Source organism: Trachemys scripta, chromosome 1 (genome assembly GCF_013100865.1).
Source record: "Trachemys scripta elegans isolate TJP31775 chromosome 1, CAS_Tse_1.0, whole genome shotgun sequence".
NCBI classification, from domain to species: domain Eukaryota; kingdom Metazoa; phylum Chordata; order Testudines; family Emydidae; genus Trachemys; species Trachemys scripta.
In genome coordinates this window covers 38,832,117-38,856,977 of record NC_048298.1, presented here as the reverse complement: position 1 = coordinate 38,856,977, position 24,861 = coordinate 38,832,117, and the positions used below count along the sequence as shown (strand labels likewise).

The 24,861-nt window shown below is 44.2% G+C and overlaps 1 protein-coding gene across 5 annotated transcripts in view; it reads right to left on the bottom strand.

Annotated features, from left to right (window-relative positions):
* Nucleotides 1-24,861, bottom strand: part of GRM8 (glutamate metabotropic receptor 8) — a 491,761-nt gene that overhangs the window by 48,330 nt on the left and 418,570 nt on the right. For all 5 annotated transcript variants that reach the window (XM_034767874.1, XM_034767884.1, XM_034767901.1 and 2 more), the window contains one exon: nucleotides 13,633-14,568. In XM_034767874.1, coding sequence (XP_034623765.1) covers nucleotides 13,633-14,568 — 936 coding nt within the window. The remainder of the gene's footprint in view (nucleotides 1-13,632; nucleotides 14,569-24,861) is intronic.

The following is a 24,861-nucleotide window of genomic DNA, read 5'->3' as shown; positions in this document are numbered from 1 at the left end:
ACTACAGCCCACTTCGGATGATCCGAAGAAGTGGGCTGTAGTCCACGAAAGCTTATGCTCTAATAAATCTGTTAGTCTCTAAGGTGCCACAAGTACTCCTGTTCCTTAAGCAACTTGTCACACATTGATCCAGGTGGCATCTGATTTCCAAAGAGGCCTCATCCTTATGGGATTTGCTATGATGGGATGATGGTGATGATAGGAGATGGGAGGAATGGAAATTGTTTTAACTACAGCATAAGACTAGGCATGAAGTTAGGAGTGGGAGTTGGGAATAAAAGAAATATTAAGGAGAGAACATTGAGCAGAGCATAGTGTCCATGAGGGAGAGTAGGATGAAAGAAGAGCTGGAATGTAGGCAGTGCTACATGTAAAGTTTAAAGATGTGGATTAGGTGTTTGGATATCATGGGGAAAGATGAGGAAACTATTGGCTGACATGGTTAGGACAACGGTAGAGGAAGGTTAATTAATGGTGGTATTTTGGATAAACTATAAATGAAGTGGACTGGAGACAAGAGAGGAGGATATTAGAGTAGCTGAGATGAGGGGTGATGAGAGCATGGATCAGAGCTTTGGCATTTGGAAGGAAGAGAGATGACAAGTCTCCCTAACTGCAAGGATAGTGCAGAGAAAATAGCAACTTAATCTGTAATTATGAAATCTGGAAACTGTTATGAAGTTGGATGACTTTTGTAACTAAGTGAAAGATTATCATAACAATTCAAAAAGGCATAAGACAATGCAATTTGGAGGATGTAAGCCCATTATATTGAGTTTTATCTGACCATATTGTACCTTGCATTGCATGCAAGATTTCTATTTCTACATCATCACTTCATCAGTTCAGCTTTAAAGGAAACATATGGTACAAGCAAGTCCCTCACAGAGACTGTCTAAAAAGTAATTTCAGGCTCGGAGACTGATTTTTGTAGCTTGTTCATTCACATGTGTCTCTTTGATAACTAGGTTAGGAGATGCATGCCCTGCTTGGTATGAATTCTTCTTTTGCTATGCCTCACACAATTACAGGTGCTTTTCTAGTAGAAAAAGACATTTGCAAAGTGTCTTATGCTTCATGTAGAGAGACATCTCCTTACATCTTGTTGTTGAACAGCGACTCCTGGGTAGTTCCCCACTTCTCATGCAACCTCAACTTTATCTGGTCATATTTTTGTAGTTCATTTTATTTCCTGACACAAATTGCCTGACACACGGTTGCCTTCAAATTGAGTGACTGTGGTTAGTACTTCTTGTTATGTATTATCTAGCACCACAAGTAATATTAATGGAGATTAACAACATGGAAAAGTACTTGATGTTAGGTAGATTATCTGGCAAATCTGTGAAAACTACGGGCCATATTCTCTCTGGTGTTACTTGATATGAAATTAGTGGAGTTACATCAAAGATGACAAAGTTCCATGTCTTCCTTTCTTTCATTGTTCAGCTATTTTAAATTTTTTTATGGAACATCTTTCAGCAGCTTCACAGTTTATGTACAGGAGGAGCTTTCTTCAGAAAATTGTATTATATAGCTGGTATACAACTGATCACATCACAATATCTGATGGCACCTCACTCCATCCATATACTTCAAATATGTCAAGTGAACATTGACTTTGGTTATCATGAACACTGTCATCATGCCATTCTAGCGGATGGGTATTACAGGTAAACAATTGACCATGTATATAAGCCATCTATGAATCTTAAGGTCATGATCTTAGGATGCGAAAATCCAAATGATTGCCCATACTGAATGTTTTCTTTCTAGGATTTCCCACAATTAATCCATCTTTTTTCTAGATAATGTTAAAGCGTCCTAATAAGATGAAACTCTGACCCTCTTGGATTAGATGCTGTGGACATCTCCACCCTCATTTTATCTCTTCATAAGAGGGCCCCAAGGAAACTATGAAAAAATAAACTTAATTGAGCCCAGTTACATTTTTTTTTGTTTTGTTTCTTGGAGGGTTGCCAAATATGGATTGGAACTACAGCCACTTGGCCATTTTAAAGGCATAGACTCTTTTTTCTCTAGTAAGAGAGGAAAGAGTCTGTCTATTTTGACCACAATAGAGTAATAAGAAGTGTAAAATAGAAAAAAAATATATTCAATGGTAGTAGTTTAATAGTAACACTATTCCTTTAAATAATTTTGTATTTTAATAGTAAATATAAAGCCCACACAGTGTGAGTGTAAATCAGATTTCTTTCATTATCTGACTCTCAATATTACCATCTTTACAATGAGTGTGAGATGTAATTTTAATGCCTAATATCTCCATAACAGACTATAAGTTTTGACTAGATTTGTAGAATCTGGACTAAAATACAGCATCATCAATACCCAATGAAACTCCAGGGATATATCTTGTATGTTAATTGGCTTCCTGCTTTAGCTCTTACAACTTCTTGAACATATAAACGGGGATGAATAGAAATTCTCAATTAATCAAACTGGACAATATTGACAAAATCTAAGTAGGCTAATTCAGTGTTACAAGGCATATATAGAATTAGCATTCTACTAGGGGTGGATAAAAATAAAAAATAAGCTGAATTTCCATGCACAATTGAGACAAAAGCTTTCTTTAATGTTTGAACCGTTTTCTCTTTTGCATTTTTTTACATGTGCTTTTCTAGTTATGACCAAAGTAAAAATACTAAGATGCCACAAGGAAAGCTATTTCTGTTCTATTTCCAACTCAGCAGGAACTAAGAAGTACCAGACATCTCACAAGAAGGCTGTTCCAGCAAGATTTCCATCCTGATTTCTACACAATAGTTTCTTTTAGATTTGCCAGTTACTACTGCTAAAGCCATATTTTCAGGACAAAAAGCTGTTAACAAGATTAAAAGTGGTGCAAAATAAACCTATTCTTGTCAAGACAAAGAAGAATATGAAAGAACATACTGCATATAGGCCAAATCTTAAATCTACCCCCAAAGATGACTGGGGGGAATAGACTCCTTCCCTCAGGCAATGAAGCAGCTTTGCAGAACACTCTACACAGGCTTCATGAGACAATGCACGAAGTGTAGCAGCCTGCTTCGGTCCCAACACACTTCCTCTAAGGGCGAGCTGGAGGATTTTACATGAACATGAGCATTGCCCAACAGGAAGCTTCTGTGGAGATGGGCTCTGTGCTACGTTGCTGGATACAAACTCGCACCTCCACACACATCTAGTGCTCACCTCACACAACAGAACTGCACTGCTTCTACTACCAAGAGGTGGGAACTGGATTTGCTCTTTAATCCATTTTCTTGACCTATGATACACACTTTACCAGGATCACCTTGACATTAATCAGCGCACACATTGAGGCTAGGCTTGCAAATGAGCAAGGGAAACCACATTTACTAAACTGTTAAAATTGCTGAATATCCTTAGATGCAGTGTGCAAGGGCGTGTTGTCATGCCCTGACCACTGGAGCACAAAGTGATTGAAAATGAAAAGTGAGTTGTACTGTCAGGGCCATAGCCTGCCATTATTTTTTATGCAAAACTATCAGTGACTTTGTTGGCCATTTTGCTCAGAATAATGATAGGGTACAGAAACACCTGTCACAGCCAATATGGTTGTGCAGCTAGACACAATGTTATTACAATGGTTAAAGTTTTTACAAACCACTCAAGACTAAGCAGTGACCTAGTTGTTACCGTAAAAAAACCATTCCATTCATATATGTTTCCATAAAATGTTTGTCTAAACTTTCAACAGTTTTTGACTTTGTTTCTCACTTCATTCAGGCTATGTCTACACTATGCAACATGGTTGTGTCATTACAGCTGTGCTGCTAAAAGGCGGGCAGTGTAGCCGCTGTTTGTCAGCAGGAGAAAGCTCTCCTGCCGACAAAATACTTCCATCACCAACGAGCAGCATTAGCTTTGTCACCAGGAGAGTGCTCCTGCCAACAGAGCGCTGTTCACACCAGCGCTTGTCATCGACAAAACTTTTGTCTTTCAGGCTGTTTTTTTAACACTTCTGAAAGACAAACGTTACATCGTTCAGTTACCAATGTAGACATAGCCTCAAGCTGCCCTAATAGCCCTGCTTTCTCAGAAGCTATCTGCAGAGAGCTAAGAAGCTGGTGCCTAAGACAAAAATTTGGGCTGAATTCCACATTTTTGATCAACAAAGCCTTGAAGAAAACCACCCCATTCATTCAAAGAGCACAGTGAAAGGAACAATATATACTGCACAGGAATCAGGTGTATGCAGTGTATGCAGATAAGATGAAATTCTTGCCTATGAAGAGGACCAGCACATGGCCTATGTGCCATATACATCCCACTATGGATATGTCTACACTCCACAATTTGGATGAAGAGGGTGTGAACAGCTGTGCACACCAAAGTTCCATGCTGTAATTCCCCCTGTGGACAGTGCAGGTGCAAGCTTAAAGGTCCCAAGATCACATGGAGCATAAGCACTGACTTACTGTCTTTCACTGGTTATCTGGATCGTGGGTGGGAGAGAAAGGGATAATAGCCTTGCAGTACTTCTGCATTCACTAGTTGAACAAGTGGACAGAAGCGGCTCTGATCCACAACTGCACAGGGGAGCTGCACTGTCTGACACATAAGGGGAAGTGTGCTGCTCCAGGTATAGGCCTGGAGCAGGGTACTTCCCCCACAGAGCTCATGGAGCCTAAATTCTGAGTCAGACCATAGTTCCCATTCTGCTCCTGGAGCATCGTAAAAAACACACAGTCCCTTGCTCAGCCCTTTGAAGATATCAAATGTCATGATTTATTTGAGATTACTAGCAAAAGTTTAAAACTGAATAACTATTTAATTAATAAAATACATTTCTGGAACAACAAAAAACTTAGGGCCTGATTCTCTTCTCACTTATACTGGTGCAAATCAAGAGTAATGCCACTGAAATCAGTTGAGTTCAACTGGAGCAAAAATAGTGAAAGTGAGAGGAATATCAGTCCCACAGTCTGCTAAGTGTGTACACTGATGGGTCTACCAAAAAAGTGTTTATCAACACTAGCTGAATTCTTAAGTGGTTTGTTACACAGGAGCGAAGGATTCAATTAAACTCAATACAGACATTAGTAACAAGATGAAAGAAATTTTAACATGATGAATTCCCTTTCTCAAGGTCTGCTTTCTTTCTTTGGTGCTGAGATGTGCACACGATGGACTACCTTCAGAGACACATCTCTGAATATCATCAGGACTAGGGGGATGATATTTTGAGATGAAGAAAACTTGGAGTGCAGGCTGGTTCATTAGCAAAGTATGAACCATTATCAGACATTTTGTTTTCTTAATGTAACCTTCAAATCATTTTGAATTCATCATAAGTGAAATAAAAATTAGAAGAAAAATATTTGACCAACATCTCCAGAAATGTAGGGTGGGCAGAGGGAATTTACCTGCACCAGAGTTCTCAAGCTTTTTCATCGTTTGGACCACATTTTAATAGATAGTCTCCTGGGGTCGCATCTCCCTCCCATTGGAAATTGAATAATATCCTTATTACAAGTACAGCAATAGTTTGCATGGACAATTAGTATTATGAAATGATCAGATGTATTTTGATCTTCTTTTAAGTGACTTAGCAGCTGGTAACAAGTAGGAGAGCCATGTCATGTGACCAGCAAGTTCTCTGCACACTACCAGCTGTTACTCCATCAATCACCTTGGGTCTATGTACAACAGCTTAAGAACTGTGGGACTAGTAAGGTAGTAAGAATAATAATGTATGGGAACACTCATATGATCTGTTTATGCCATACTTTTTAATTTGCCTTTACTCCACTTGTTGGAGAAAAGATCAAAGTTGTAGGCATAGTTTGGAAATATACTGAAATGTTCCTGTCTCTTTAAATTACCCCTTGCAGTTATTTCACTGCTTTCGGAGTGGGGGGAGGAATGGGGAGACGAGAGAATGACTTAGTGTTTTCTCTGGGTCCTTTTTCCTTATCAAAAAGTGCAGCCTCCTTTCTTTTGCAAAATGGAAAACAAGTATTGGTATATTCACTCAAAACAGAAAAGTGCTAGGCTAATATAATAAATTATATCTTTATTATCTGAATGAACATGATTCATCCACCTGTCAAAACTTGTAAAACAAGTAATGCAAGGAAATTAAAGTAGATCTTTTCACCAAATAGAGATGTATTTTAGACAGTCATTTATCCTCTGCCGATTCTTGTGCAGTCTGCCGTTGTAACTTAATTTTACCCTGTGGTTCATAAAACATCTGTTTTAATCATTCAGCCAACTTCACTTTTTATTCTACAGCATTCCAACCATCATGACATTTTAAGAGATCTCTATTTCAGAAAATCCCAATACTTTAACATTCTGCCATGCAAATGTGAGGTCAAAGGATATGCAGACTGGAATGCTATCTTGTACAGTTTTTCTGCCTTCCACTTCAAGCACCTCAGTGACATTTACTTCTGCGTTAAGGATATAGCGTTTTATGTCTTGAGGACAATTTTTTCCCATTATCCCAATATATCTTTGAAATACCTTTCAATGCTCTTAGTAGGTTTCCTTTTTTTATAATGGAAGACAACAGCATAATCATGAAGTGACAAAATGACGAAAGAGAAAGTCAGTCCAACAATACTCAGCAGAGTCATTACCCTTTTTTGCTCCTACACTTAGGCTCACGATGGAAACTGCTGATGAACAAAACCTGCATACTGTTCTTGTCTGCATCTGTGAATCCCGCTAGTAGCAACAGCCACAAACTGAAATTCTGCAGAAATGATAATCAGAAGAATGGCTTTCTTAGGCATGTGTGTCGGTTTGATGTTCTGCTGGTTGAGATTCAAGATAACTGAAGTGTCTGGAAATTTATAAAAGTCATCAGACTAGGATCAAGAAAGGTTCAGAAGGTTTTTGTGCCTTTGCTTATTTGCTACTTTTTTTTCTCATATGTTTCTAAATCCTCCCAACTACGTTTTATTTTTACACCTACATACTTACAGATAACCAGAAGGTGAGTAGAAAAACGATCATAATGGGGCTATTAATTACAAGCTACATACCTTGGGCCAGAACTTGAACTGGGGTACATCAGCCTAGCTCTATTGACTTCAGTGAAGTTACACTGATTTCCACCAGCTGAGGATTTGGCCTAGTAATTATAATCTTGAATACCCACATAAACCTTTTCTTTTCCTCAATCTCCAGTGCCTCTTACATATGTCTAAAGTTCAATCCAGCATCTGGTTCATTAAGACACTGACTCAGCAGTCTACCCCATTCAGCAAAACACTTAAGCACATTCTTAACTTTCAGCATGTGCTTGAGACAATTAACATCAGTGCTTAATTGTTGACTTAATGGATCAGGGTCCACATTTTTTCTAATAGTTGTACATTCAAACTCAGCTTCATCCTGTCCAAAAACTCACTGGACTCTTACATCTTCTAGGATTTCTTCAAATACCACTAACGTCAATGGGCATCTTTCCATAGATTAATGGACTTTGGATCAGTCTTTCTGTTAGTTTCAAATAGCAAGCTGTTTAAATTACCTTGTCTCTCAGTTTATACATGTAAATATCTTGGGAGTGTGTAGGGAGCCAGGATGGCTGCTCTCCGAGCCTGTTGGTAAAGGGCTGCTCGCTCAGCCTGAGTGGGCGGGCCAGGCCAAGCTCGCTCCACCCCCCGGAAGGGGAGGGGTGGAACAAGAAGTATAAAGGGCAGGGCCCTTATCTCAGTCAATGCATCACCAGGGAGGGAGGCAGATGCAGACCGTGGGCTGCTCCCTTCAGATCCTGCTGCCATGCCAGGGGAGGCCCTGGACCCCCAGTGGAAACCTCACCTGGAGGAAGGACTGGGGCTGCCGGAACTGCCTGCTGCCGAGTACCCAGAGGGACTGGAGGAGCCGGAGAGGGAGCTGCCAGCAGCCGAGGACCGGGAGGAGCTGGAGGAGCCTGAGCCCGAAGGGGAGCTGGAGCTGCCGAAAGTGGACTACCCCGACGCACTGGCGGGACCAGACGGATTCGGATGAGCAATCGGGTAGGAAGTAGCCCAGGGACAGAGCCCCACAGCGGTGAGTCTATATAGCGGAAGGACCCCACTGACCCAGTGGCGGGACCCTCGTCCGGCCACTGTCAGGGCCCTGGGCTGGAACGCAGTGGGGTAGGTGGGCCTGCGTTTCCCTACCCAGCCGACCCATGGCGGGACCTTTGCCGGCGCTCCCCTGCCTGAGGGGCGTGCCACAGACCTTTGCTAGCGCTCCCCCGCCCGAGTGGCGCGCTACTGACCTTTGCCGGCGCTCCTCTGCCTCAGGGGCGCGCTATGGACCCTTGCTGGCGCAACCCCTGCCTGAGGGGCGCGCCACGGACCTTTGCCGGCGCAACCCCTGCCTGAGGGGCACGCCACGGACCTTTGCCGGCGCTCCCCTGCCAGAGGGGCGTGCCACGGACCTTTGCCGGCGCTCCCCTGCCAGAGGGGCGTGCCACGGACCTTTGCCGGCGCTCCCCTGCCTGAGGGGCGCGCCACGGACCTTAGCCGGCACAACCCCTGCCTGAGGGGCGCGCCACGGACCTTAGCCGGGACAACCCCTGCCTGAGGGGCTCGCTACGGACCTTTGCCGGCGCTCCCCTGCCTGAGGGGCACGCTACAGACACTAGCTGGCGTCCTTCCCGCCACTAATTCCCCAGTGGCAGAGGCGTGACCCAGGCCAGCCAGTGACGTCGTAGCTCCCCACTGCCCCCTAGCGGGCAGGTGGACCGACACCGATCACAGAGTGAAAGAACAATAAGAAAATAAGAACATAAGAATGGCCATACTGTGTCAGACCAAAGGTCCATCCACCCAGTACCCTGTCTACCGACAGTGGACAATGCCAGGTGCCCCAGAGGGAGTGAACCTAACAGTTAATGATCAAGTGATCTCTCTCCTGCCATCCATCTCCATCCTCTGACAAACAGAGGCTAGGGACACCATTCCTTACCCATCATGGCTAATAGCCATTAATAGACTTAACCTTCATGAATTTATCTAGTTCTCTTTGAAACCCTGTTATAGTCCTAGCCTTCACAACCTCCTCAGGCAAGGAGTTCCACAGGTTGACCATGTGCTGTGTGAAGAACAACTTCCTTTTATTTGTTTTAAACCTGCTGCCCATTAATTTCATTTGGTGGCCCCTAGTTCTTATATTATGGGAACAAGTAAATAACTTTTCTTTATTCACTTTCTTCACTCCACTCATGATTTTATATACCTCTATCATATCCCCCCCTTAGTCTCCTCTTTTCCAAACTGAAAAGTCCTAGCCTCTTTAATCTCTCCTATTATGGGATCAGTTCCAAAACCCTAATCATTTTAGTTGCCCTTCTCTGAACCTTTTCTAATGCCAGTATATCTTTTTTGAGATGAGGAGACCACATCTGTACTCAGTATTCAAGATGTGGATTTATATAAGTGCAATAAGATATTCTCCATCTTATTCTCTATCCCTTTTTAAATGATTCTTAACATCCTGTTTGCTTTTTTGACTGCCGCTGCACACTGCGTGGACATCTTCAGAGAACTATCCATGATGACTCCAAGATCTCTTTCCTGATTAGTTGTAGCTAAATTAGCCCCCATCATATTGTATATATAGTTGGGGTTATTTTTTCCAATGTGCATTACTTTACATTTGTGCACATTAAATTTCATTTGCCATTTTGTTGCCCAATCACTTAGTTTTGTGAGATCTTTTTGAAGTTCTTCACAGTCTGCTTTGGTCTTAACTATCTTGAGCAGTTTAGTATCGTCTGCAAACTTTGCCACCTCACTATTTACCCCTTTCTCCAGATCATTTATAAATAAGTTGAATAGGATTGGTCCGAGGACTGACCCTTGAGGAACACCACTAGTTACCCCTCTCCATTCTGAAAATTTACCATTTATTCCTACCCTTTGTTCCCTGTTTTTTAACCAGTTCTCAATCCATGAAAGGATCTTCCCTCTTATCCCATGACAACTTAATTTATGTAAGAGCCTTTGGTGAAGGACCTTGTCAAAGGCTTTCTGGAAATCTAAGTACACTATGTCCACTGGATCCCCCTTGTCCACATGTTTGTTGACCCCTTCAAAGAACTCTGATAGATTAGTAAGACATGATTTCCCTGTACAGAAACCATGTTGACTTTTGCCCAACAATTTATGTTCTTCTATGTGTCTGTGATGTTAGAGTTACTGGTCTGTAATTGCTGGGATCACCTCTAGAGCCCTTTTTAAATATTGGTGTTATATTAGCTATCTTCCAATCATTGGGTACAGAAGCTGATTTAAAGGACAAGTTACAAACCATAGTTAATAGTTCCGCAATTTCACATTTGAGTTCTCTCAGAACTCTTGGGTGAATGCCATCTGGTCCCAGTGACTTGTTACTGTGAAGCTTATCAATTAATTCCAAAACCTCCTCTAGTGACACTTCAATCTGTGACAATTCCTCAGATTTGTCACCTACAAAGGCAGCTCAGGTTTGGGAATCTCCCTAACATCCTCAGCCGTGAAGACTGAAGCAAAGCAAATAGGAGATACCAAAACATTTTCTACCTAAATTGTGTGCTCATTAGTTCTTGGAATGGGCAATTGCATATATGTATATGATCTTCCCAGAAAATATATTGGTTTCTGCTGCTTGTTGTGGGTATCAGTAACATTTAGGGGATAAGGAAGTGCCCATCAGGAAGCAGGGCCTGCAGCAGAGCCAGTCCCTCTGCAACCTACCCAGTGCAGCTGGCCTATACTAGGCTGCCTGAATGGCTACACCACCTTATTGGCTGGAAAAGTCAGCAGACCGGCTCTTAATCCCCATAGCAGTACCACCACCATCACTATCACCACAGTGACTGCTCAAAGCATATCCCATGGCTGCAAGAGCTCCTGTGCCTGCTTGCCCCCAGCCCTGCTCTGGGCCTGTTTCTGCCTTGGACCCAGCCTTGCCTGTCTTGCCTCACTCCAGGTTAACTGGTTCTGACCCTTGACTCCAATTCCTGACTTCTGACTCCAGCTCCAACTCCTGCTCAGGTCACTAGGCCCCTGATTCCTGCTCACGCCCCAGTCCTGACAGTACCCCAGAACACTTTCAGAGATGTTTTAACGATTTATTATTATTTATTATGATGATGATGAATAGGAGCCTGTCTAGAGATACAGATGCTGTAAAATACCAGTTGGGAATAGATTTGGGATGTAAAGACTGCCTTGCTCAATTTTATTCCCTTCAGCATTTCAAGAATGCAAACCTTGCTCTTATTCAGTGCTTTAAGTTCCCTAATTTATAGCTAGATTCCCTTTGAACAAACTCAAGCCACATAGCCAAATAAGATGAGGGCTCTAAAATAACTGCAGACAAGGTTCAAGGTGATGAGCCCCTCAGAAACCACCTCTTCATTTAATTTATCCCATCATTTCCTTATCAGATAAAAATAGTTGTACAAAAAGCAATTCCAATTACCATAATTCCAATTACCATATTTTATAGTGTATTAGCTTTCTTTAGAACATGTCTTTAGAAGTTCGATATTAACTGAGAAAACTACAAGTAACTTTGCCTGAGTATATTCAGACACTTATTATATACGTGAGCACTAGTCATTACATTTTTGTCCCATTTAGAGAAACAATTTAATTGCATGCATGCTTGAGCTATTGTGATGATGTCCATAAGGCTTGGTGTGGAAACATGTTTTTATTTACAACAAAAAGCAGAAAGGCTGAAAGAATTATTTGAATTGCAAAACTACTGTATTAGCATTTTAATTTGTTTTTTCCCCTCCTGAAAGTCATTATATGAAGAACAAGAATAACCGATCATTTTTTAAAAATGCAACAACTAACTAACAGTTTAGTGCCAGAATCCAGGAGATTTAGTTATGTTCATATGTCCACTTTGGGAGTTCACATAAGAAACCAAACAGAGGGGTTATTATTCTCTTCTTTAGAAGTGGAGAGTGTGTCATCTCTTGCATCAAATAAATGTGGACCTATTGTATAAATTAAAAGTGATTGCGGAACCATCGGCCAAATAGCATTTTCCATTATCCAGAAATACATTTGTTTAGTCACAAATACCATCCCTTGCTAAACTCAGCATGCCTTGAATGGTAAAACATTCTCTTTCAAATAATACATTGCATCTCTATCCACACAAGTCTTTCCTGACTTAAACCTATACATAAAAACATCAGCATTTAAACTCTGTTCATACATATGATTATCAGCTAAAAGTATTTCCGTGTTCCAATTATAAGTGTCAGAATTCTTCAGCTTTACTTACTGCACCTACGCTGTGCCACTACCTTAGGGCTTAATTCTCCATAAAATATTAATGGCCTTTCATTCTGAACAAGGCCATGCAAGTCATGGCAGGTTACAGATCTTGGCTTTGTGGCAGTCTGACCTATTCAGCAGTGAGCGTGCTTAATGCTTTTTTTTTTTAAAGAAACCTGGGTGAAAGCCACATTGATCTATAGAAGTGAAAAAGATCATACTAATGAGCTCTGCTCCCCCTGAAAACTTTTACGCCTGAATCAGCAGGTGTTTTATTGAGTCACGCAATAACATTTTGAATTTTGAAGCCAAGGGGGTTATGCCAGCTGAAAGCATGTAGCCGTTTCCATATACATTGATGGGGATAGATTCTGTAGTCCATTTTCTGGAAAATATTTTGGATATTTAAAAAAAAATAATTTTTAAAAAAATCATCCATTAGGAATGGGAGCAGGAGGAGACTCTGGTTCAGGGATTCATACCCTACATTTCTGCTTTTCAAGATTTTTCCAAACCATCTTGGCGATTGATCTGTGTTTTATTGCTCTTTCCTAGTAGATTTGCCATCTTTTCCAATGTCAGCTGGAGACAAACTCGCATAGCTGACGTGTCTCTGTCTTCCCATTAGAAGCAAGAGAGATAGAGTTAAATGTTTGAGGCATTGTATATGGTTCTCCCTGACTGATAAGGATCTTGTCAACTGAACAAGGAAGAACTGACCTCTGAACATGTTAGACTGAATCTCTCATCAAAAGAGCTCATTTTCATGAGCCTAATTTCTCAAGGAGCTATTAATTAACTGAGCCCTTCTGTAAGGTTTTATATGAGATCAATATTCAATTTACTGGGCATTTTTCTCCCCATATTTGTATTTATTTATTTATTTATTTACTTACTTACTTATGTGTGTGGCTGACAGGTACAGGTAATGACTTTCATTCTACCCAAACATTCTTCTTCATTATTTTTGACAAGTGTAAGTAGATCTTTGCAGCGTTTTGAAATCTATCTATTTGCATCAGTTCTGTGCTAGGCAGCAAACATTTATAACGTTTCATATAACAGACTGGAGCATCATGAAAGGATAATAATACACATTAGTGGAAGCAGTCATTTAAGGAAAAGTTGTATCCAGAAAATGACCAAGTTATTATGGCAATCATGTCATAGTCAGATCCCAGATCTTGTTACAAAACCCGGGAAATGTACTTTTCCAAAGACACATGCCATTACCTTCCATTTCCTAATAGTCTAGGAATTTGTGTTCACATTCAGAATTAGTAATTTATAAGACTGAATTAATGTAATTTTACAAATATTGTAACTGAAAAAGGCAGGTTAATATTTGATTCTTAATTTTATTGTCACTTACCTTCTCTGTGGACTGCGCAGTACCAAAAAAGATTGGAATAAAAGCTAACCAAATTATGCAGGTGGTGTACATAGTAAATCCAATGGGTTTTGCTTCATTGAAGGTCTCTGGAACCCCTCTTGTTTTAATAGCATACACAGTGCATGTGACCATCAAGAGAATACTGTATCCAAGGGAACAAATGAGAGAAAGATCAGAAATGTCACATTTGAGAACTCCTCTGGCATTTTCTGGATCAAGTGTCCTCTGCTCTCCATAGTCTACTACGATATGTGGTGGATCAACAGCAAACCAGATGAAGACTCCAAGAAGCTGCATGGATATGAGGCTGAAAGTGATCACCAACTGGGAAGCCGGGCTAATAAACTTTGGAGCTGTGACAGATTTTTTACCTTGCTCAAATATTCTGTGGATTCTATTAGTTTTTGTGAGCAAGGCAGAGTAACTGAAGCACATGCCGAGTCCTAAAAAGAGCCGTCGAAATGAGCAGATCACTGTGTCCGGAGCGGCGATCATTAAAAAAGTGATAGAGTAACAGAGAAAAATCCCAGTCAATAGCACGTAGCTGAGTTCGCGGCCAGATGCCCTGACGATGGGTGTGTCATTGTAGCGGACAAATGTCACGATGACAAAGGTGGTTGCAATAATTCCGAGAATAGCTATGAACACGGGCACGATGGCCCAGGGAGAATGCCATTCCAGTTTGATTATTGGAATAAGCTGGCAATCTGTGCGGTTGGCATTTGGTCGCTTATTAAATGGGCATAGTTCACAGGTGAGCTCATCCACTTGGTAATGGTACCCTTCACAGCGTTCACAGTGCCAACAGCAAGGCACTCCCTTTACTGTTTTCTTTCTTTCCCCAGGTTTACAGGGCAGGCTGCAAACAGATGCTGGATGAGTATGATCTCTGCTAGCCCACTGCATGTCTTCTACCTACGGGTATAAAAAATTAATGAGCCTTCCATTTTCCTTCATTTATAATATCCTAATCCTGGCCACAGGTTTGTCATAAATCATGGTGTGCTGACAGTACAAATACAGTTTACTATAATAAGAAACCTGTTTCTTTCCCTTATATTGACTTTATGAAAGTGTTAAATGATTGTGCCCAATAAATCATTCATGCCATGGGCTTGATGAGTGTCATTAGTTTCTATTTACCTCTTTACTGCTGACCAAATTGACATCTGTAAAGAGATTTATTGACTCCAGGCTAGTTTAAAAGCAAAAAGTCCTAAATAAAGAAGTTTATAAACTAATCACATGCAAGTATAAATACCAGTAGTTTTCAAACATTTAATTAGGAAATGTGGAGTATGTGGGTTTGGAATTAATTTCTGGTACGGCAAAAGGACAGATTGAAATCTCCATGCATCAACTCTGACAGAAATAAAAAGGACCAGGGAAGGATCCACTTCCATTTAGACATAATGCCATCTCTTCCAAGAAGAACCTGTTATCTGTTTATATGTTTTCATCCTTCAACTTTTGCTCGAAATGCATAAGAATATCTTTTCCCCCCCATTTCTAGTAGGTAAAAATATGATTAATAATTTAAAGAGATGTCACAGTTGCACTTCAGTCCTCCTGGTTTAAAAATTCCACTATCTTTTTATAGTTTAAAATTCATACACGCAGTGCAACCTTGTTTCAAAAGGCCTATCAATCCTGGATCTCTCCACAGTGACGTATAACAAATAGGACGTCTCCCCCACAAAAAATAAAATAAAATCTGTAAAGAAAACTCATGAATCTAACAACATTCTTGCTTAACTTCTGCACCTTGGCTCAGATTCTGCCACCTTTACTCAGGTTGAGTAGCACTTTGCTTCACAAGGGGTCCCACAGATTTAAATAGAGCTACTTACAGAGTAAGTATTGCAAGGATGGCAGAATCTGGCCCTTTCCTTTGTGCCCCATCTTTCATGTGTACATTATTTCATTAGATTGTAAGCTCTTAAGTGCAGGGACTGGGTCTTCATACTTGCCTGTAAAGTGCCTAGCACAGTTTTGGATTTATAAATTGTATTTATAAGTAAAACAGCAATAATAAACTTCCATATGGCATAGGTGTTTTCACCTTCCGCTGGCAGAGGACAGAGTAAGGCCAGTATGGAAAGGGTGCTAATTTTGGCCTTAGCAGTTCCAGCTGTATTGCCACAAATTTCAGTGAGTGTTAGGCAGCTGCTTGACCCCCTCAGTCCCCTGCCTCCAAGCAGCCAAGCACCAACCATACAGCCATGTTGACTTGACAGTGGAGCCTCCGTTCTGCTCTTCTGTGCCATAGGGGACCTTCTGGTTCATTTTATTCTTCACAGCACAAGTGCCCAACTATAATGATGCATCAAACATAAATACACTCATAAAGCCAAGTCTCTAGGGCCTAGATCTTCAAAGGGATTTCGTCATCTAACTCCCATTACAATCAATGGGAGTTTAGGTACCTAAATATCTTTGATGATCTGGGTCTAAGGGCCTGATGCAAACTTCACTCAAGTCTATAGGAGTATGTCTACACTGCAATATAACAGTTGTGCCTAACCTGTGTCAGCTAGGGTTGCCAACTTTCTAATTGCACAAAACCGAACACTCTTGCCCCGCCTCCTTCCCCGCCCCTTCTGTAAGGCCCTGCCCCCACCACATCCTGGCCAATGGGAACTGCAGAGCCGACGCTCAGGGTGGGGGCAGCATGTGGAGGGTCCCTGGCCGCCCTGCACCTAAGGGCCGGACATGCCAGTCACTTCCGGGGAACTGTGCAGAGCCAGAGCAGGCAGGGAACCTGCCTTAGCCCCGCTGTGCCACTGACTGGACTTTTAAAGGCCCAGTCAGCAGTGCTTACTGGAGCCACCAGGGTCCCTTTTCGACTGGGCATTCCGGTCAAAAATGGACGCCAAGCAACCCTAGTGTCAGCTGACTCAAGGTCATGGCAGTGTTCCGTCTAATTTTTCCCACATATGTATGGAATGGGTTTTATTATGTGCACCAATATGGAAGTGATGTGTGACAAATCACCTCTATATTAGTTCACATAACAAAATTCATGTGGTGGGGGTGGGGCCAATGGGTTCAGAGTGTGGGAGGGGGGCTCAGGGCTGTGGCAGAGGATTAGGGGGTGAGGGCTCCAGAGTGGGGCCATGGATGAGGGGCTCAGGGCTGGGGCAGAGGTTTAGGGTTTGGGGGGGAGGTGAGGGCTCCGCCTGGGGGTGCAGGCTCTGAGGTGAGGCTGGGTATGAGGGGTTTGGGATGCAGGCTGCCCAGGGGCTACAGCGGGGAGAGAGGACTCCCCCCAACTCTTTCTCTTCACAGAGGCACCTGGGCTGGAGGAGGTGGGGGAGAGGCGCCTCTCCCCTGGCTGCGGCAGGTCCATGCCGGGGCTGGGGTGAGGCCAGGGGAGGGACTTGGCCACTGCAAGTCCGAGGCAGGTCCCTGCTGGGGCCGGCAGGAAAAGGCGCCTCTCCTCACCATGGCAGGTCCATGCTAGGGGCGCGGCATCTCTCCCTCCTCAGCCCTGAGCCCATGCGCAGTTTAGGGGGAACATAAGTCATGAGGCTCAGGCTACAGGACTGTAAAATTGCAGTGTAGACTTTTGGGCTCAGGTTGGTTCCCAGATTCTGGGACCCCACAGGTGGGGAGAGTCCCAGAGCCTGAGCTCCAGGCCAAGCCCAAACGACTACACTGCAGTGTTTTAGCCCCACACCCCGATCCTCACGAGCCTGAGTCAGCTGACACTGGCCAGCCAACCCGGGCCAGCTATGGGTGTTTTATCGCAGTGTAGACATACCCTGGGAGTCTTAGGCCTGGTCTACACTAGGCGTTTATGTCGAAGTTAGCGCCGTTACATCGAATTAACCCTGCACCCGTCCACACCGCGAAGGTATTTAGTTCGACATAGAGGTCTCTTTAATTCGACTTCTGTACTCCTCCCCGACGAGGGGAGTAGCGCTAAATTCGACATGGCCATGTCGAATTAGGCTAGGTGTGGATGGAAATCGACGCTAATAGCTCCAGGAGCTATCCCACAGTGCACCACTCTGTTGACGCTCTGGACAGCAGTAAGAGCTCGGATGTTCTGAACTGCCACACAGGAAAAGCCCCGGGAAAATTTGAATTTGAATTCCTTTTCCTGTCTGGCCAGTTTGAATCTCATTTCCTGTCTGGACATCGTGGCGAGCTCAGCAGCACTGGCAACGATGCAGAGCTCTCCAGCACTGATGGCAGTGCAAGCTCAGAATAGAAAGAGGGCCCCAGCATGGACTGATCGGGAAGTCTTGGATCTCATCGCTGTGTGGGGCGATGAGTCCGTGCTTTCCGAGCTGCGATCCAAAAGACGGAATGCAAAGATCTATGAGAAGATCTCTAAAGACATGGCAGAGAGAGGATACAGCCGGGATGTAACGCAGTGCCGCGTGAAAATCAAGGAGCTGAGGCAAGGCTACCAGAAGACCAAAGAGGCAAACGGACGCTCCGGATCCCATCCCCAGACATCCCGTTTCTACGAGGCACTGCATTCCATCCTCGGTGCGGCCGCCACCACTACCCCACCACTGACTGTGGACTCTGAGGATGGGATAGTGTCCACGGCCGGATCCTCGGACATGTTAGCGGACGGGGAAGATGAGGAAGGAGATGAGGAGGACGAGGCAGTCGACAGCGCTCACAACGCTGATTTCCCCGACAGCCAGGATCTCTTCATCACCCTTACAGAGATCCCCTACCAACCCTCCCCAGCCGTTACCCCAGACACAGAATCTGGTGAAGGATCATCCAGTAAGTGTTGTAAACATCTAAACATTTATTTGTAACAGAACATGATTATTAACAATTTAAAAAATGGGTTTCTCATGATTAGTTTGATTAACTTAACGGTTCAGTCATGGGCAGTGCAACTATTTGAAAAAAATCTAGCAATGTCCGGTTTTGCATGATTGTCCTGCCCAAGCCGCTCTACTGTTTAGTCCCTGCTACTGCAGCTACAGTAAGATGCGGTCTATATGTCCGGGGATGGAGCAGAAATCCTCCTGGGACATCTCAAGGAAGCTCTCCTGCAGGTAATTTGAAATCCGCTGCATTAGGTTCTTGGGGAGAGCGGCCTTATTGGGTCCTCCGTAGTAGGACACGTTGCCGCGCCACGAGACTAGCAAGTACTCTGGAATCATTGCTTGGCACAGCATGGCGGCATACGGCCCTGGTCTTTGAAGGCTTTCCCGGAGCATTCTCTGTCTGTCGCTCTCAGAGATCCTCATGAGGGTGATGTCGCTCATGATGACCTGCTTTGAATGAGGTAGGGGAATGTTAGTGTTGGGACTGCTTTACCGTTCCTTTACAGAACTGTAACCGCTGGTTTGCAGCCACGCGGTGGAGGCGGGAGAGGGTCAGCCGAAAGGGATCGTTCCCGGGGACAGCCGCGAGGGTGTGGGACAGGAGCAGACTTCCTGCTTGCCGGATTGCTGGCAGCAGGGACCGACATTGATTTCAATGTGAAATGAGGCCATTGCTAATATTAAAGTTTTAAGCTGCCACGAATCTACGGCTTACCATGTCTGCGTGCAAGAGCAATTCCGTTGTCCTGACAGGGTTCTCAAAAGTGCTCTGCAAAACCCCAGACACTGAATGCGAAGGCCGAGAATTCGACCTTGTGCTGAGTGCGCATGTGATAGGTGCTGTGCATGGTCCTGTTCACAGAGAAAGACTATGTTCTTTGTTCACAACTACATTTATCTTTCTGAGGAATTCACTCCCTTTTTCCCATTCCCACAGCCCCATCTGCGACTGTCTCACAACCTAGCCTGTCATCACACTCCCAGAGGCTAGGGAGGATTAGGCATAAGAAGAAGAGGACACGGGAGGACATGTTCTCAGAGCTTATAGCCTGCTCCCGAGCCCAGGCAGCACAGCAGACCCAGTGGCGGGAGAACTTGTCCCAAATGCACCAAGCCAACATGGATCGGGAGGAGAGGTGGCGTCAGGAAGACCAGCAGGCGACTCAAACCCTGCTTGGACTACTGAGGGAGCAAACGGACACGCTCCGGCGCCTTGTGGATGTTCTGCAGGAACGGAGGCAGGAGGACAGAGCCCCGCTGCAGTCCATCTCTAACCGCCCTCCCCCGCCACCAAGTCCCATACTCCCTTCACCCAAAGTGCACAGAAGGAGAGGCGGCAGAGTCCCTGCTAACTCTCACTCCACCCCTGCAGAGAGCTCGAGCAGCAGAAGGCTCTCAGTCCCCAAAGTTTGACAAGTTCTTTCCTTCCCGCCTGACACAAGCCCCCGTCCAAGTTTCACTTCCCAGTCCCATGTGTAGTTGATAATAAAAAATATGTTTCTGTTAACTACTGTTTCCATCATGTTCTTTTGGAGGAGGGGGGGGGAAAGGGGGTTGGTAATTGGACAGGACAGTCACCTTTGGCAGGGTACATAGTAGGGGGCAGGCACAGCAGCAGGGCACATACATAGTGCAGTGATGCAGTGACTACTTACCCTGGTTAGTCTGGGAGGTTCTTTTCATGTTATGTGGTGGGGGGTGGGTTGCTCTGTGACTTTGTGTCAGGGGAGGGCAGTTAGAGATCTTAAGCGGCGGTCCTTAGGCAGGATCACAGAGCCACACAGCAGGGGATCTGTAACCGTCCCACCCCTGCCACAAACTCACATAGACCCCCCATACACACAGTCCGTATCAGGAGGGGTGACAGGCTCCGTTGAAAGAACCATCCCACCGCAGCGGAGCCTGTCAGTCCTTGAGTTTAGAAGCTGCATTCGCGCGACTACACTACACCCGCTCCGCACCACAGTCTGCGTCCCAGTTTTAAAAAATTCCCGCGAAAACAGTATTAAAGAAAACGGTGTGCTTTAACAAAGTAGAACTATTTTTATTTTGAAACGTGTGTTGGAAGTGGGGTGAAGGCTTCTCTGTACACAAAATTAGAAAGTCACAGGTTACCCTGCTCACTCAGGAACTTTGCTTTCAAAGCCTCCCGGATGCACAGCGCTTCCCGCTGGTCTCTTCTAATCGCCCGGCTGTCTGGCTGTGAGTAATCAGCAGCCAGGCTAATTTCCTCAACCTCCCACCCCGCCATAAAGGTCTCCCCCTTGCTCTCACAGAGATTGTGGAGCACACAGCAAGCTGCTATAACAATGGGGATATTGGTTTCGCTGAGATCACAGCGAGTCAGCAAGCTTCTCCATCTCCCCTTGAGACGTCCAAAAGCACACTCCACCACCATTCTGCACTTGCTCAGCCGGTAGTTGAAGAGTTCTTTTTCAGTGTCCAGGGCACCTGTATAGGGCTTCATGAGCCAGGGCATTAGCGGGTAGGCTGGGTCCCCGAGGATGACTATAGGCATCTCCACATCCCCAACAGTTATTTTGTGGTCCGGGAAGTAAATACCTTGCTGCAGCCGTCTAAACAGACCAGAGTTCCTGAAAACACGAGCGTCATGAACCTTGCCCGGCCATCCGACATTGATGTTGGTAAAACGTCCCCTGTGGTCCACCAGTGCTTGCAGCACCATGGAAAAGTAGCCCTTTCTGTTAATGTACTGGCTGGCCTGGTGGTCCGGTGCCAGGATAGGGATGTGAGTTCCATCTATGGCCCCACCGCAGTTTGGGAATCCCATCGCTGCGAAGCCATCTATGATCGCCTCCACGTTTCCCAGGGTCACTACCTTTGGCAGCAGTACATCAACGATTGCCTTGGCTACTTGCATCACAACAACCCCCACGGTAGATTTGCCCACCCCAAACTGGCTCGCGACTGACCGGTAGCTGTCAGGCGTTGCAAGCTTCCAGAGGGCTATGGCCACTCGCTTCTGGACAGTCAGGGCTGGTCGCATCCGGGTGTCATTGCGCTTCAGGGCAGGGGACAGCAACTCACAAAGTTCAAGGAAAGTTCCCTTCCGCATGCGGAAGTTTCGCAGCCACTGTGATTCATCCCAGACCTGCAGCACTATGCGGTCCCACCACTCAGTGCTTGTTTCCCGTGCCCAGAATCGCCGTTTCACAGCATCAACATGACCCATTGCCACCGTGATGTCCTCGGCGCTGGGTCCCCTGCTTTCTGAGAGGTCTGTGCTACTCTCAGACTTCAGGTCATCACCGCGTTGACGTAGCCTCCTCGCCTGACTTTTCTGCATCTGCCTCAGGGCAACCTGTATGATAAGCTGCGAGGCGTTGAGAGCGGCCACAACTGCAGCGATGGTTGCAGTGGGCTCCATGCTCACAGTGCTGTGGCGTCCGCGCTGTCAATGACTTGAAAAGTGCGCGAAATGATTTCCCGCCGGCGCTTTCAGGGAGGGAGGGAGGGCGGGAGTGATGGACGGATGACGACAGTTACCCAAAAGCACCCTGGCCCCTTTTTTTTTTACCCAGAAGGCATTTGCGGCTCCACCCAGAATTCCAATGGGCGGCGGGGACTCCGGGAACTGTGGGATAGCTGCCCTCAGTGCACCGCTTCCAATGTCGACGCTTTCCCCGTTAGTGTGGACTCACAAAGTCGAATTACTGTCCTTAGTGTGGACACACACGTTCGACTTTGCAATATCGATTCCAAATATTCGATTTAAGTAAAATCGAACTACTCTCGTAGTGTAGACAAGGCCTTAGGCTATTCTACAGTCCTCCTGATTCTCAAGACCAGCAATCATACTATTTTGGGCAACCTAATTCATCTAATAGGAATGAAGGAAAAGTGTTGCTATGAATTCTGAATGATAACTAAAAGTACGATATTAGCACTTTTACCTCACATCAGTGTTGTGAAGATAAATACATTAAAGACTGTGAGTAATGGTAAAATATCATTCATATATATATCACTCGAGTACTTCTGAGCGTTTCCCATGTTTAGCTGAGCAAAATGGGTACAGTTTCTTTTAATCTACAACTATGCAGTATTTTACAAAATTTCATCCAGCCCTTATCACTGTTCTTGAATGTCCCTCAAAACTCTTGCAGTTAGTAAACACATTTCAATGTCTCAAAAGTTACATGATCCAGTGACAACGGGGGTAATAAATGCCCATCTGGAGAAGGTCACTAGTAATGATTCATATTATAATTTTCATTCCAGTAGATCTGGCACACAAAATATATACTACATAATTCATATTATGACAATATAATGCTACAAATATTGGAAAAACTCACCAGAAGAGCAAACTTGCTTTTTTTTCTTAAAAAAAAAAAAAAAAAAAAAATCATTCCAGTCTTTTAAGCCTAGAATTATCTAAAACAAAGTGATCTTTCAAGGCTCAACAAATGTACATAAAAATAGGAAATATTCAATATTTGAAGCTGGGGAGGGTTGGAATGTTTTATCCCCCTATTTCAGTTTATTTCTCCCAAATTTTCCTGTCTGAGTGATTTTTTTTAGGCTAATCTCATGATTAGATTCATAGATCCAGATTGCCCCAGACATGGAAAAAAGGTCCCTAGCAGACAGGAAATTCTGTGAGTCCCTGCTTATGGGATTGTCATTGCATCATTAAACTTTAGGAGAAAGAGGAAGTTGTTCCCAAAGAAGAAGTAGTAAGCAACTGGGCCTTCTAAATCCAAGGATAACCAGTGATCTTCAAAGTCCTTTTCCCTTCAGAGAGTGTCACACGTAGGGTGACCAGATGCTAAGTGGAAAATATCGGGACCGCCGCAGGGGTTACACTTACCCGTCTGGGTCTTCGGTGGCATTTCAGTGGCGGGTAATAAACCTTGTCACCAAAGACAGAAGCACCCGCCACCGAATTGCTGCCAAAAATGGGTGAATGTAAAAAAAACCCAAACTGAAACAAAATATCGGGACAAATGGCGTCCCAACCGTACTTTGGTCAGGACGCGGGACAAACTCCTCAAAATCGGGACAGTCCCGACTCGCACGCAGCACTGCTTCTATAGAAGTCATGCACTCTACCACCTCTTCCTCCTCCTCCCAGGGCCACCCAGAGGATTCAGGAGGCCTGGGGTCTTCGGTGGCAGGTCCCGGAGCGAGTGAAGGACCCACCGCCAAATTTCTCCGAAAACTCTCGTGGGGGGGCCCTGAAAACTCTTGTGGGGGCCCCTGCGGGGCCCAGGGCCTGGGGCAAATTGCCCCACTTGCTCCCCCCTTGGGCGGCCCTGCCTCCTCCACTGCCAGAGATCCCTGCAGATCACTCAGAGACCACTCCCATGGAGGGGGATGATACCACAGAGCAAGCGTTACTTCTCTTTGGGTGTCCCCAGACATCTGCTAGAGGTCCCCTTTACTCGCAGAAAGGGAAGCAGCGATCCAGCTCACATAAATTAAAGACTGAAAAGACATGTTGCTGTAGGTCATCTAGCTGAACCCCCAGGTACCGATAAACCTCCAGTATGCTATGTACTTCTTATATTTAAAAACTTTATTTTACTTAATATGAATGTACTGAAGTAACTCAGTACATTTCACAATGGTCAGAGTCTTTTACAACACTCTCAAAAGCCCTTGCAGTTTTTCTATCATAAAGTGAACTATATAAAAATGGATTAAGCGCCCCAAACCTCAAGGCATAATCAACTCATAAATTAACAGTATTGCATTTTTCTCTGAATTTAACTGGAGACCCACTGGTTATAAGAAAGGATAGTAAGATACGAAAAGGAGAGAGGAGAAGAAATGGGACAAGACTTTCACAATTGTTTGCCTAAAGCTAGGTTCCTAAATCAACACTGAGGCACTTAAATAAATGTTCTAATTTTCAGAATTGTTGAATGTCCATAACGTCCACTGAAGTCAAAGGGAGCTGCTGGGTGCACAGCACTTTCAGTAATCAGGTCATTTATGTTGGTGTCTAAATATGGACTTGGGGGCAGAATTTTCAAAAGTGCCTAAGGGAATGCATTTAATTCAATTCATTGATTTAAATGCAAGTTAGTCTCCTTACATGATTGGGTGCTTTGGAAACTCCCTCATGGCTCCTATCTGCATTTTTAGATGCCTAAATGCCTTTAAAAATCTCTCACAAATCTCTCTTACACACCCATTTTTTAAAAACTTGGCTTAGAAGAATAAAAATAAAAATAAGGCAAAAAGAAGATAGGAGAGAGGAGAAAGAAGAGAAAGTGCCAGTCAGAAAAAATAATAATTAGTGTATCACTTCTGGGAGTATTTTACCCACGCTGAACAAGAAGTAGTCCTTCTGTTGCTCAGAGTCTGCAAAAGTTGGCTGAGGCTCACTCAGATTATTTGATAGTCCTTGGTAAACTTCATTTCTGGTACGCTCATT